At 31.2% G+C, this 12,649-nt stretch overlaps 1 protein-coding gene across 2 annotated transcripts in view; it reads right to left on the reverse strand.

The window, feature by feature from the left end:
• The window catches only part of LOC143191072 (uncharacterized), a 63,764-nt gene that overhangs the window by 17,939 nt on the left and 33,176 nt on the right, over positions 1-12,649 (reverse strand). For both annotated transcript variants that reach the window (XM_076395766.1, XM_076395767.1), the window contains exons 2-5: positions 9,982-10,137; positions 7,306-7,374; positions 4,052-4,116; positions 43-278 (exon numbers count right to left, since the gene is read on the reverse strand). In XM_076395766.1, coding sequence (XP_076251881.1) covers positions 43-278; positions 4,052-4,116; positions 7,306-7,374; positions 9,982-10,137 — 526 coding nt within the window. The remainder of the gene's footprint in view (positions 1-42; positions 279-4,051; positions 4,117-7,305; positions 7,375-9,981; positions 10,138-12,649) is intronic.

Raw genomic sequence — 12,649 nt, forward strand, 5'->3', positions numbered from 1 at the left:
AGAAGTGTAATTTGGTCTTTGATGAATTATTATAAAATTTACCCCTTGTTCACAAACATTCTCCTTACTACCGCGTCCACTGCTTCTTCCTTTGAAGTCGGAATAGCTTTCAGCACACTGCTGTAAGCTTCGTCTGAGCAATTCTTCGCTTAGGGCACTTGTGCTACCAGAAGGCGTTGATATGCCTCGTTGTGCAGCTGCTTTTCGCAGTGCTTCAACTATATCATCATGATATCCATTAAGGGTTTTCAGTGTACGCTCAACATCTGCACTGGAACCTAAAAACAAAGAACTTAATGTTGTAATTTAAAGAAAAACCATAAGCAAATAATTAAGCATGCATATGATTTTTTCTATTACATATACAGGGAGTTAAAAAGAATATACATTTTTGTTGACTGTCAATTTCTTCAATTAAGAGGAATTCATTTTACAGGTGGTTTAACTTATTCAATTACAAACTATTGATTGAAGCTTAGATGCACTTATATTATATACAATGAAATACATCAGGAGATAAGTCTCTGATATATTTTAAAATAATTCAATATTAAAATAATTTCTGCGAAAATGACAATAATTAATATTCCATATCAATTAAACATTATTTGAAGAGCACAAAGTATCAAAAAACATTTTGGATATATATTAGCATACAGAGATCTGATATCCATTAGCCACTATAATAAATGTCTATTAGTAAGACTGACATAAATTAGTTATATTAAAGGATTTTTGGACTAATTCTATTTCTGAATATTTTGAATCTTAAAAGATATTAAATATATTGTTGAATATAGCGATATTTGCTTTAAAGTTTTTTCTGTTTCGTTATTTTTCAGTCGTTACGGCCGATGTATTGTTTTGCGAAAATATTTTTTATTTTTACATAATTGCCATCTATTTTAGTAGATGATTTAGGGTAGGAAATAAATTCGGTTTCGGGATTTATTTGTACTGGTAATGGTTTTGCGTTTATATTTTGGGATGTTATTATTGAGACTGGATTTCTTTTATGAAAGAAGAAAACGAGCGAATGGAAAACTTGATCGCCGTATTGCGTGATACAATTATGAACAAATATAAGGATGAAGAATGGTGATAAATGACTATCAGACCTTTGACTAATTTTCTACAGAGTATCAAAAATGTCCTGTCTATAAGACATAGGTTATTGTTATATTGCTGTATTATGTATTTTGGTCAGCGATGTCTATTAGTAAAAATGTGAGGTATCAATTTAAACAATTGTCAAATTGGATGGTTTTGATATTTCTATTTATTGTTTGATCTAAGAAACTTAATGATAGTACTACATCCTGCCGTATCTGTGCTGTATCAAATTCAATTTATCATAATTGGCTTCAACGATTTAAAACTTGTGTTATTGAGGTCAATGACAACGATCGGCATGGAGCAGTGTTTCCTATTTGCCGAGTCGCGACCCGGTACCGGGACATCAAAGTGATATACAGGGTCCCAACAAGAGTTGAGTGATAGTGAGTTAGTACAGCCAAGTGCAAGTCCTAATACTGATTCTAATAAACAGTTGCATGACAAACAGGTAAACGAATCTTCAAAAAAGAAAAACGCGTCATGGATCCGACAATATCTGGAAGATTACAATCAATTCAGCTTTATGAAGGGCATAGATAACAATCCATCATGTGCAATCTCGAACTATCAAAAAAATCAATGAAACCCTAAATGTTGCGGCAGTATTTCGAAGTAAAACATCCTGACTACAAAAAAAGTCAAAAGAGTCTCGATTGTTTGAAAAAAAGATAGTAAAGCTAAGTAAGTCAGTTAGCGTTATCGAATATCACGGTAAAAAATTGTGAGATATGACATTGAAAAAACAATCGTAGGCAATTTAAAATCATATCAATATTTTCCTTGCAAATCGATGAAAGTAGAGATATATCCGATAAGGCCAATCTGATATGTTTTGTACGATATGATTTTGAGAGTACTATTTATAAAGAGTTTTTGTTTGTCTGTTTCGTAAATATTTGCCAACATGAACGACAGGCAAAGAAATATTTAACTTAATTAATGATTGTTTCAACAAAAAAAATGTTTAAAAAAATGCCTTTACCCTTGGCAGCAACGATATAGGAGTGCGTCAAATTCATAAAATTTATAAAATCTCGTCCAATGAACTCAAGATTATTCTCTGTTGTGTGCAAAGAAATGGAAAGTGATCACGAGCATCTTATTTTACATTGTGAGGTGCGATGTTTCTCAAGAGAAAATGTTTAAAAAAAGCCTTATTGAATTAAAAGAGAAATGAGATATGTCATATTTGAATTCAAGGACAGATTTCATGATGTTAACTGGTTGGCAAAAGTGGATTACGTATCTGATATTATTGAATTTTTAAATTATCTAAACATGGCACTGCGAGGTAACATGATTGGAGGGATCCAAAAGGAAGGAAAATGAACAATCTCTTCGAACAATATCAACATTGTGGTTTCATTGCTTTTTCTTTACTAGAGACGCCACAACGTTAAACAAATTTAATGATGTAAAAATCTCAGCAATAGCGAGTAAAAGGCGCCAAGTCATTCTCTTGCATGACAACGGCCACATGTTTCAAAAGTTGTGAAGGAATTTGATAATATACTATTGCAGCTCGAATGGAGCATGGCTTAGCTAGCATATGATATTAAATCGTCGAAGAGGTATGTTGTTCCAACCAACATTGTTCTTTTGACCCGGTATCGCTACGTTGTTAAGAAAGTTGGGAAAAAGTTGTATATATAATGTGAAGATATTTTGATTAATATACATATTGTATCAATTTTATTTTAATACATATTTTAATATCAAAAAATGAGCATAATAAAGTCAAGCACCTAGTATAATTTTTGATGTGAATTTTTTGATTTGTGAATTGATTATATATGTAAATCCCTTGCCGTTTAACAATGATTCAAGAAACTATAACTCAACAAGAATATGGAGATAGCGTTAGTATATATACATTTATAGGTCTGTCGTTATCCTTTCTTTTTGAATTTATATGTGAATATTAAATTGTTTCAATTTTTGATGAGGAATACTGTAAATACTAGATGCTGAATGTAAATATGGCCACCAAGGAATTCGTTAAAAAAGCTCATGACATTATTATTACCAAAAGAACAAACAAAAGATGAGAAAGAATAAAGAAAAAATGAAGAAAAAATGAACATGGTGATCATTAGTCTGATAGTAATGTATTAGATAGTTTTTATTTAAACAACGAATAAAGTAATAAGGACGGGAGGAAAGGTATATATCTCTAGAGGGAGATTATATCGAAATCACAAAATGATGTCTAACACTTAACAAGCATACTACTGGAAGAGCTTGTAATATTATTGTTAATATTTAGATTTTCATGCTTTAATAATTTTTTCACGAGTCAGGAAAACTCACCGCCAATCAACTGAGTCATATTTGCCTCAGCTGCTCGCAGTATATCTTCCGCCTGTGCCCCGTCACCCCACCCTTCTTTTCCACCGGCCAATAGCATGCTATAATCGTGTTTTTTAAGGATACCTTTTTTCTCGGGTACTTTGTGATTATTATGTCGGTCGATAAATGAGACTCGCTCCTCGTCACCTGTACAGAGAAAAACAAACGGTCACACGTAGGAGTGACACGTAGAGGTCAGAAAACGGAAAACAAAACAGAACCGAACGGATAACACCGCCAAAAAACACAAAAATGCCTTTTTGTGTGTGAACCTGATATTCAGTTTATATGCTCAACCCGAGAAGAGGTGGGGATTTATATACAGGGCAAGGCGAAAGTCGTTTTGAACTATTGCTGTCATGATCGTTTGTGCTAGACATGCTAATTTATACACAGAAACAACACTAATACATGCACAGTTGTCTAAGTTTGACGTCTAAACCGAATGACAAGTTCACACAACGGCACTCTCACTTGGCAACAGTTTTAATAGTTTTGCACGAACAAAACTACGATATTCAATGCGGATATTTAACAAAAACAACTAAATTTTACACATATAATACGAATACTACACGTAACATACCTCCAATTTCCTCAAGGTCTTCTCCGCCAACACCCATTCGTTTAAGTTGTTGCAGTTTGTGATCTCTGAAAATTTTAGTAAATTGATTAGTAATGCTAACGGTTTTGTCGTTATTTTTTTAAATTAGATTTATGTCTGATGATTGTAATTTTAAAGACTAATTTTTTTTGTTTTATAATTAGCTTTTATTATTTAATTTCTTTTTTTAATTTAGGCTTGTTCAATTAGCTTCAGTAAATATAATAAAGGATAACATTAAAGTTTCTAAATAGTTCGAATCCATGTCATATTAATATTCAATAGTAAGAGTTTTTATATAGAATAATAATTTTTCCTTTGCTATTATTGAGTATATACATATGCCACTATACTAGGTACCATATTCCAATTGTGGGTTTTGGATTCAGCTATCCAAAATTTTTTGAAGATCGGAACATTGAACGGCCTGGATGATCAAAAAAGGTCAAAAACTGTATACATTTCAGGAGTGATTGGTCAAAACCCAACTCAAACTCTGAAAGAACTTTTAAGCAGCTTACTAAGCAAGCGAAATGGAACTCTAATTTTAAATATTTACCGATGTCAATTGAAAAAATGGAAAGCCTTGAACCATGCTCTTGAACGACAATGCTGATACATATATGGCAATAATTGTGAAGGTTACACTATTGCAACTCGAATGGGAATTACTTGAATAATTTACAATATTTAGAACGTATAATTTTGGAAATGTTACTGTATTTCTTCATTAAAATAATCTGCAACCGAGGCATGCAGAATTCTTTTTCAAAAGTTACTGCCTCTGTGATATAACAAAAATGATATACAAAAATTCTATCAAGGTTTGAAGCATTTGAAAGGTTTTAAAGTATGATAAACGACGAAACGCAAGCCTTAATGAGTTCAATTCACGAGCACAAGCTCAATTTAGTATTATAGGACTTGCTATAAATATAATTTTATGGTAGCATATATACATTGCAGTTTCATATTTTTTCACCGCATCGCTGCTGCATACTGTAATGCATCGAACATCCTTTAAAACTGCTGTTTAACAAGTTTAAAACAAGAACCTGAAGATGATGTTTTTATTCTGAGTTAATATTGTCAAGAACTTATATAACATCTTCGACTATGTTTTAACTCTTATTACTCTGTTAACTCGAACAAAGATCAGCATAAATTTACTAAAAATATCATTTCAATTCGCCATTAATTAGTCATTAATTCACCATTGCCGCTTTTAGTAGTAGTGAAATACTAAAACTAGTTTTCAGTGACATGTTGTAATTGGCGATGAGAGGTAGACGTATTATGACAACTGAAAGAAAAATTATACATAGGTACTACAGAATCATCGGCATTGTAATTATAATGAGAGAGGGAGCTACTATAAAAATAAAAATAGATATATTATTATGCATAAAAATAAAACAAAAAGTAAAAAATCAAAATAAATAACAAACATACCTCAAATAAAAAAATTGTTATAAAATGTCTTAATATAAATTTTAAATTATTATCACTGTTATAAGATTCACTATTTTTAACAATCAGGCATCGAAAATCATTGTTATCGAGAAAACAACTTCCAATATTGACTTATTCGAAAAACTCGTATAATAAAAATTTTTCTTTATTTTACAGTTCCCACATGAGACATATACTTTTAGTAACTGCCACAGAAGGGAGATTTAACCTCTTTACATTTTTCCAAGGAAAGCGGTGTGCCATGCTCATAAGGCTTATATTTTATTTTGAAATTTTTATAAATTGATGAATAATCTATAAAATATAATAAAAATAATATTTATTCCTTAACTAGTTAGAATCCAAGAAAGATTAATAATATCAATTATTAATATCAAGTATGATTAAGAATAATGAAATTCAAAAAATTAAATTGAGCCTAGAATAAATAAAATATTTATTCAAATATCTTTTTGTTCTTAGAGTATTTATGTTTATATAATATAAATGAATTCATCATCATCAACTTATAGCCAACTCTCGGGAAGAGTGTTTACATTCTAACCAATATTGTTGTTGGTACCGTTGGACTTCGAATATTCTTCGCCACATGTGTTCTGGCCTCGGACAATGTTAGTCTCCTATTTTGCAGATTCCTTTCTATGACCTAAATCTATGTATTTTTCAGATCTGCTTAATATCTCTTCCAAACACACCATCTTCTGGAGTTTGCCTATTTCGGCTTATTACTTCAGCGATAGAGGCCACTTTCTTCTCTTGTATTACTGATCATAAGTACTGTAGCTCCCTGCATTTGCTTTAACTAGATTCCGTTGAGCCATTCCGTTGGATCCAATACATTGGCCTTCTCGTCATTAGTTTTCAAGCTATATGACGCTGCAATGCGAAGTATATCATAAAACAATCTCAACATTTGTATCAACAAATATCGCTATTGCGCTACTATGAGATATGAGATCGGTTCAAGGAGTCAGTCAAGCATAATTTTGAATGCCACGTCCGTTTTTAAAAAAGTTTCGCATAATTGCATCCACTACTATTTTAAAAAGCAGTGGAGGGAGGACATTTCTTTGCTTAAATCTGTCAAATGATTAATTAGAATTACTAAGTAAACAAATAAAAAAAAATTTCTGCATATTACTACCAAGAAACAAGTATTATAAATAAGGACATACTATGCATATATTGAGAGAAGAATACTAGGAGATGATGATTAAAACTAGGATAAGCCTGTAACACTTTTTCAGGAAATAAATATTATATTTAAAATTTAAACTAATATTTATCGAGTTCGACTTTAAACATTAAAGACTTATCGTATTTTAATACACATTTATAATTGTTTTGTTGTTTTATTTTAATACAATAATATGATATTGATTAAAAAAAAACGAAATAATTTCTCGCTTTGCTTACGGATGTAAGTGACGAAGGTAGTCGACTTTCATGTATAAAATGTCGTTGAATTTTTCATAATTACATTCCGAGTATGATTTTTTTCCAAGTAAGAAGTTATAGAGAACAAAAATGCTTTGACAAGTTACTCGAATGTAGACAGAGGTGTATAAATTATGAATATGCAGTGACAAATAAATGTTCCCTTTGTTATGAAGTTTAAAATATAAATTACTAAATATGAATATTGAATAGAGCTGTTTCTCAATGTATTACTAAGCAATTATAAAAAATAATGTTGTTTGTTTATTTATTAAATATAGTATTTATTTTAATTTATTAGTTTAAATAAAATAACATATACTTACTGATATGATGGTCCAGCAGCTGGCATATGATTGGACGGTCGAAACAGTACTCTCTGCGAATCAGCACGACTAAGAAAAAAAAAGTTTCTGAAATCAAGGCACATTTTCTCGAGATTAACACCAAACCACAGTAGGAAAAAAGTAACGCTAGAGTCTATACTGTACAGATGCTATTAAGAGTAGAAAAAATTAATGTTTACATAATATCCATAATTTTCCTACTACTAGATTACTAAATATTCACGCATAGTTACAGGTATGCATTGGGATGATGGTTTACAACGCTACCAAAATGGATCTTGCGATAATCAATGAAGGAACTAAACAAAAACGCATTTACAAAGCACGCAAGAAAAAAGAATAACCCATTCAATCGCAATCGCTCATTCTACATAGGTGGGTGAAATGGAAATTGTGAATGTATCAAATATTAAACCCATATTAATTCTAGTTCTTTTTTATTATCATGTTGATTGTTGTGCATACTGAACTTATGAATAATGAGTGACACCATATATTTGTTCATTGATGAGGTTGACTTAATAAAATCACATTTATTGCTTTTTAATACAGAGACAGTTGAGTGACAGATGACGGAGTTTAGTTTTTTAATTAGAATATTGTAAAGCGTTTTATAGAATATTGAATTCTTTAAAATCATTTTAGTGATAATAAAAATGTTAATTATAGACGATTTATTAATATAAAAATAAAGTAGTAATCTTATTTTTAGAACTGGAAAAGCTATGATTATATGTTTTGTTCACACCGTGGTTTGACAGATCAAGAGCCCATTAGACGTATGCGCGTTCATAATTTAACGCCATGTTTTTATAGCTTGGGGTATTATATATTTTGATTACAAATTATATTATTAATAGAGCTGGTTTGTACTTAGGCAACAAGTATGAGTTTTCTAAAATCAAAGTTAACTTAAGCTGAACTGTTTATGTCTTCAACGTTGATGTGATTTAGTATTCACTTGGTTTGTCTAATTGATTGATAGAACTCATTGTGTAGTTTTTCTTTGGTTATACGATGGTACGAATTGGTAATCAAGAATAGAGAAATATGTTTTAACAGAGCTGGATAGTACGCCGAATTGATGACTTCTTATAGCTCCATATCTGGATCTTATCATTTAAACTGAGTTATGGACAGGATGAACACATCTTATATAGATATACTAACAAACCAGTACTATTACTTAATTTTTGAGTTTGATTGGCTCACTTATGATGTCTTCAATTTAATCCACCATGGAAATGAATGTCAAGTTATTTCGATTGCTCTACTAGAAGGAATTGGGCATTTTTCAAGTGATATAGTTAGATCACTGTCTTTTAAACAGGTAAATTTAGCATAAATATATTGTAGATATTAAGTTGTATTTTCAGTCTTTAATCCATTTAAAGGTCTTTAATTACTTTAACTATAATTTGGCATAAAGATGTTGTCTTTTAGAATAAATTAATGCATGCTAATCGATTGCAGGAAACTGCACAAGTTGTGGTATGATTGGTTCGTTCAGTGCTTGTGGTGCAAATCTGGTTATATTTATAATTTATTAGTTTTAGGATTATGTTTTCATTAATATTACAAAATACTGTTTTTTATTGGTAATCGAAGAAATTAATAAATTATAACAAGGTTGAGATGACAAAATAAGTTTACGAACATATATTAAGTCCAGTAATTATTTTTTAGTATATTATATATTACTGGTACAAAATTCATTCGAAAATGTATATAAATATATATCAACAAAATTACCATGATAGCGTAATTTTCAAAGCTCACATAATGGCAGACAATATAAAATATAACTAGTTATTTAAGTAGGTAAGATATGTTAAATTCGTATATAACAATGTCAATATCATGGTCATGGTGCTTGTTAGAAATGTGTGAGAATATACATTTGATCAGAAATTGTAAGGAATGGACACATAATGGTTGCAGATAATATTATACATCTTTGGATTATATTAAGTACATCGATGCTACTAGATGAAAAATAAACTTACAAGGGAATAATCCAGACGTACAAGGTTTATGTTATTTAAAGCACATTGGTGGAATAAAAAAACAAATGCAAAGGAAATACATTAATGTTATGGTTATAAAATATACCATATTTGATATCAACTTTCTTTCATTTCTTTCGCTTTCATTAAGGTTTTCAAAACCTCTGCTGCAAAGCTTTTATTTATATTGTTTAAAGTTGTTTAAAAAGAATAAAACTTTATTGAATTTGAATAACATAAGTAGCTTTAGATGCAACTTTGATTTTATTTTAAGTTTCTCAACTTTTAATTCCACTGATTGTCTTAAAATATTGATAAATGCTCTAGCAATGTGATGAACAGTCGTTATTATAGTTAGCTATATTTACTTAATTTAAGTGCACATGGGCTCAACCAGCATACACATCTATATTCACTATACTACATCTTATTCATTTCCACGTAGTCTTGTTGTAATAATAAAAACGCGTATGCGTTCCTGATAGTTTCTGACCGCTGTGTGAACAAAGCTATAATAAAACATCGCTTTACACAAATATTATTGCCTCTGTCAGGCATCCTGTCTTTGTCGTACTTACTGGTGCATAACACAACAACAGAACAAATATGAATAAAATGAGGGATCGCGCTGTGCAGTCCCCAAACTCACCCAAACGAAGACATGCTGGCCCCCGGGCCCAAGGTCTTCATTTTGGTGGCCCCGGCGCCGTCCAGACTGTCCTCTTGGGAATGGTTGCCCGCCGTGATGTAGTTTTTCGGTATCGGTTTTTTGTAATCCTTCTCGTACTTACTCACAGTGGTCTTCCTTCATTTATGATACGTAGATCATAAGTGGGACACGCGAAATTGAAAGAGAACAAACGTTAGGTCTTGTTTCATTGGGCTAGTGTTTGAATTGGTTGTTCGTGTCGTTTTGTATCGTGTCGGAAAATGATTTACAGAATAGAAGTTTCAAAAAGATAATTTGATGATTGCAGGAAAATCACATTTGGGTTATAATTTTTTTCGATTGCTTTTAGTCGTTAAATTATAGTCGTTAGTCGTCTCTGTCATTTGACATTTGCGGATATCAATATAAATTTATGGATATTTGTTTAAATCATACATAATGCTAGTTTTGTATAAAACTTAATTTATATTTAATATTTTCAAATATTTAAAGACTGAATTTAGTAAGAACGTGGTATTTGACAGAGTATTTACGAACTTATTGGATTTTTGACAAAGGCTATAATTGTCGTGGTGATAGCAATTAACGTAAACATTTGTTGCCACGTTATATTTTACATTTTTGATTATAAATATCTCTAGGGGATGGACAAAATAATATGAATACCTGACATATACACAACATTTATTTATTAATAAGGTGTTGAGTTACAGTTTGCCTTTAAAACAGCTGGAATTGTTCAACGAATAGATTCGTAGATTACCTGAATAGTTTACAACGGAATGTTGTGCCATTCTTTTACTAAAATATTCGTCAATTGCTTTAATGATGCTGATGTAAATTCAATTATGTTGGGGTCTGGCAATTGTGCACGTCAGGGCAGATACGTGTCTGCGTGTATGTCTGCTTAAACCCGGCAGTTTATAGGAAACAATGTAATCGTATTTTGATTATACAACATTCTTCCAATCATCAAGTCTCTAGGTATTATGATAGTTTTACAACTTCTTTGGCATCTTAGGCCAGGCCAGGCGCAAAATGGGACGCAGCTTGGTGAGGTGACACAGTGAGGGTATGCGGGAAAAAACTGCCAGACGACGAAACCGCGAAAATACGATTGCATTTCTCGCTTTGCAGTAAAGCTGTTCACAGTAGCAGTAGCAGACTGAACTGGAATTTAGTTCTGAACGTGATTCAGAAGATGAATTCGAATCTAAATGGTAATGTTTAGCTCCCAGATGGCTAGTAAAAGGTAACTGAGAAGTTGTATCTAAAAAGAAGAAAGACGGAGAATTTACTTTAATTGGATAAATAATTTAGTGAATAATTTTAATTAAAGAATTTCATCCTCATGTACAAATCTTGTTGAATCCACACAGTTTCGATTAATTCTTTTCCATTTTTAAACATTCACCGTGATTTTAGGCGAAAAACTGCAACAAGAAGCAGGATCACGCAATATTGCGCGGTAGCTATCGTTCTTTAAACCCATAAAACCCCGCCGTGACTGACGCTACGTCACCTCACCAAACTGCGTTCCATTTTGAGCCTGGACTGAATATTAGCTTTATGGAGCTCTCGATGTTATTGGCGAATTGTTCAAGTTGAGTTGTATTGTCACTTTTGCCGTGGTGTTTTTATGTTTGTTCTTGTCCCAATCTTTTTTAATATTCATCGGTTTCTGTCAGTCCATTTTGGGTTTCCCCACTATTACTGGGGATACTGTCGCTCAGGATATGTTAAACAATTCTACTGCTTTCGCCATAAAACGCTCCTGCTAACCAAGCACCATCAATTCTAAACTCTGAGAGATAACACATTTCACCGATCGCTTGTTTTAATCGTTGCAGGACAAAACATATAGTACATCTGCGTAAAAATATCTAAATATAACCCTCAATACTTGTATATATGCATGTATACTGATAAAGTGTCGTACTATTTAAGTGGAAGCAGTGTTGCTAACACGCAACAAGATATACTATTTTCTCTAGTGTTCATATTATTTTGTCGATCCCCTCCATGCTCAGATTGAAATTTGAACCTTCAGCGTTCTTTGCATTGGGACGTTTAAGCTCGGTGTTAATGACTTTTTCGACCTTATTATTGATAGTGATGAATTTAAATAGTTATTAGTAAATTTTGTTTCTGTTTTAAACTAAATAATTATGAAATAAAAAAGATAAAATATGAAAGATGAATTATATTACTGAAATAAAAAAAGAAACATGTTTGGTTGTAGAGTCTTTGAGAATTAGAGCAAATGGTAATTAATTAGGCAACACATTTTCAAAATTATCTATCTCAAGTTATCTTAAAGAACGCACCTTTTGTTTTATTTTTAAAAATAAGCCGATTTAATATGATCTACATTTAATAGTACTAGTAATTGTAATAAGTTAGTAGTAGTTTTATAGTGTTACGAGTATATAGAATAGTACATAATGTAATAAACATAATATATTATTTGATCTAAAAATAAAAACATATCCTGTTATTACCAAATTATTTATGCAACTTGAATTCTGACATCATTTTTAAACCGACCTAGATATTGGTGCTTTCAAAAATAAATAAATTAAGCTAAAAAGACAAATCTAAAGACCTTTTGCGTGTAATATTAGATAGAAAGGTGTAGAAGGGCCAA

This window comes from Rhynchophorus ferrugineus, unplaced genomic scaffold, assembly GCF_030347505.1.
Source record: "Rhynchophorus ferrugineus isolate W39M unplaced genomic scaffold, kcgeb_rfMv2 rfM2, whole genome shotgun sequence".
NCBI classification, from domain to species: Eukaryota; Metazoa; Arthropoda; class Insecta; order Coleoptera; family Curculionidae; genus Rhynchophorus; species Rhynchophorus ferrugineus.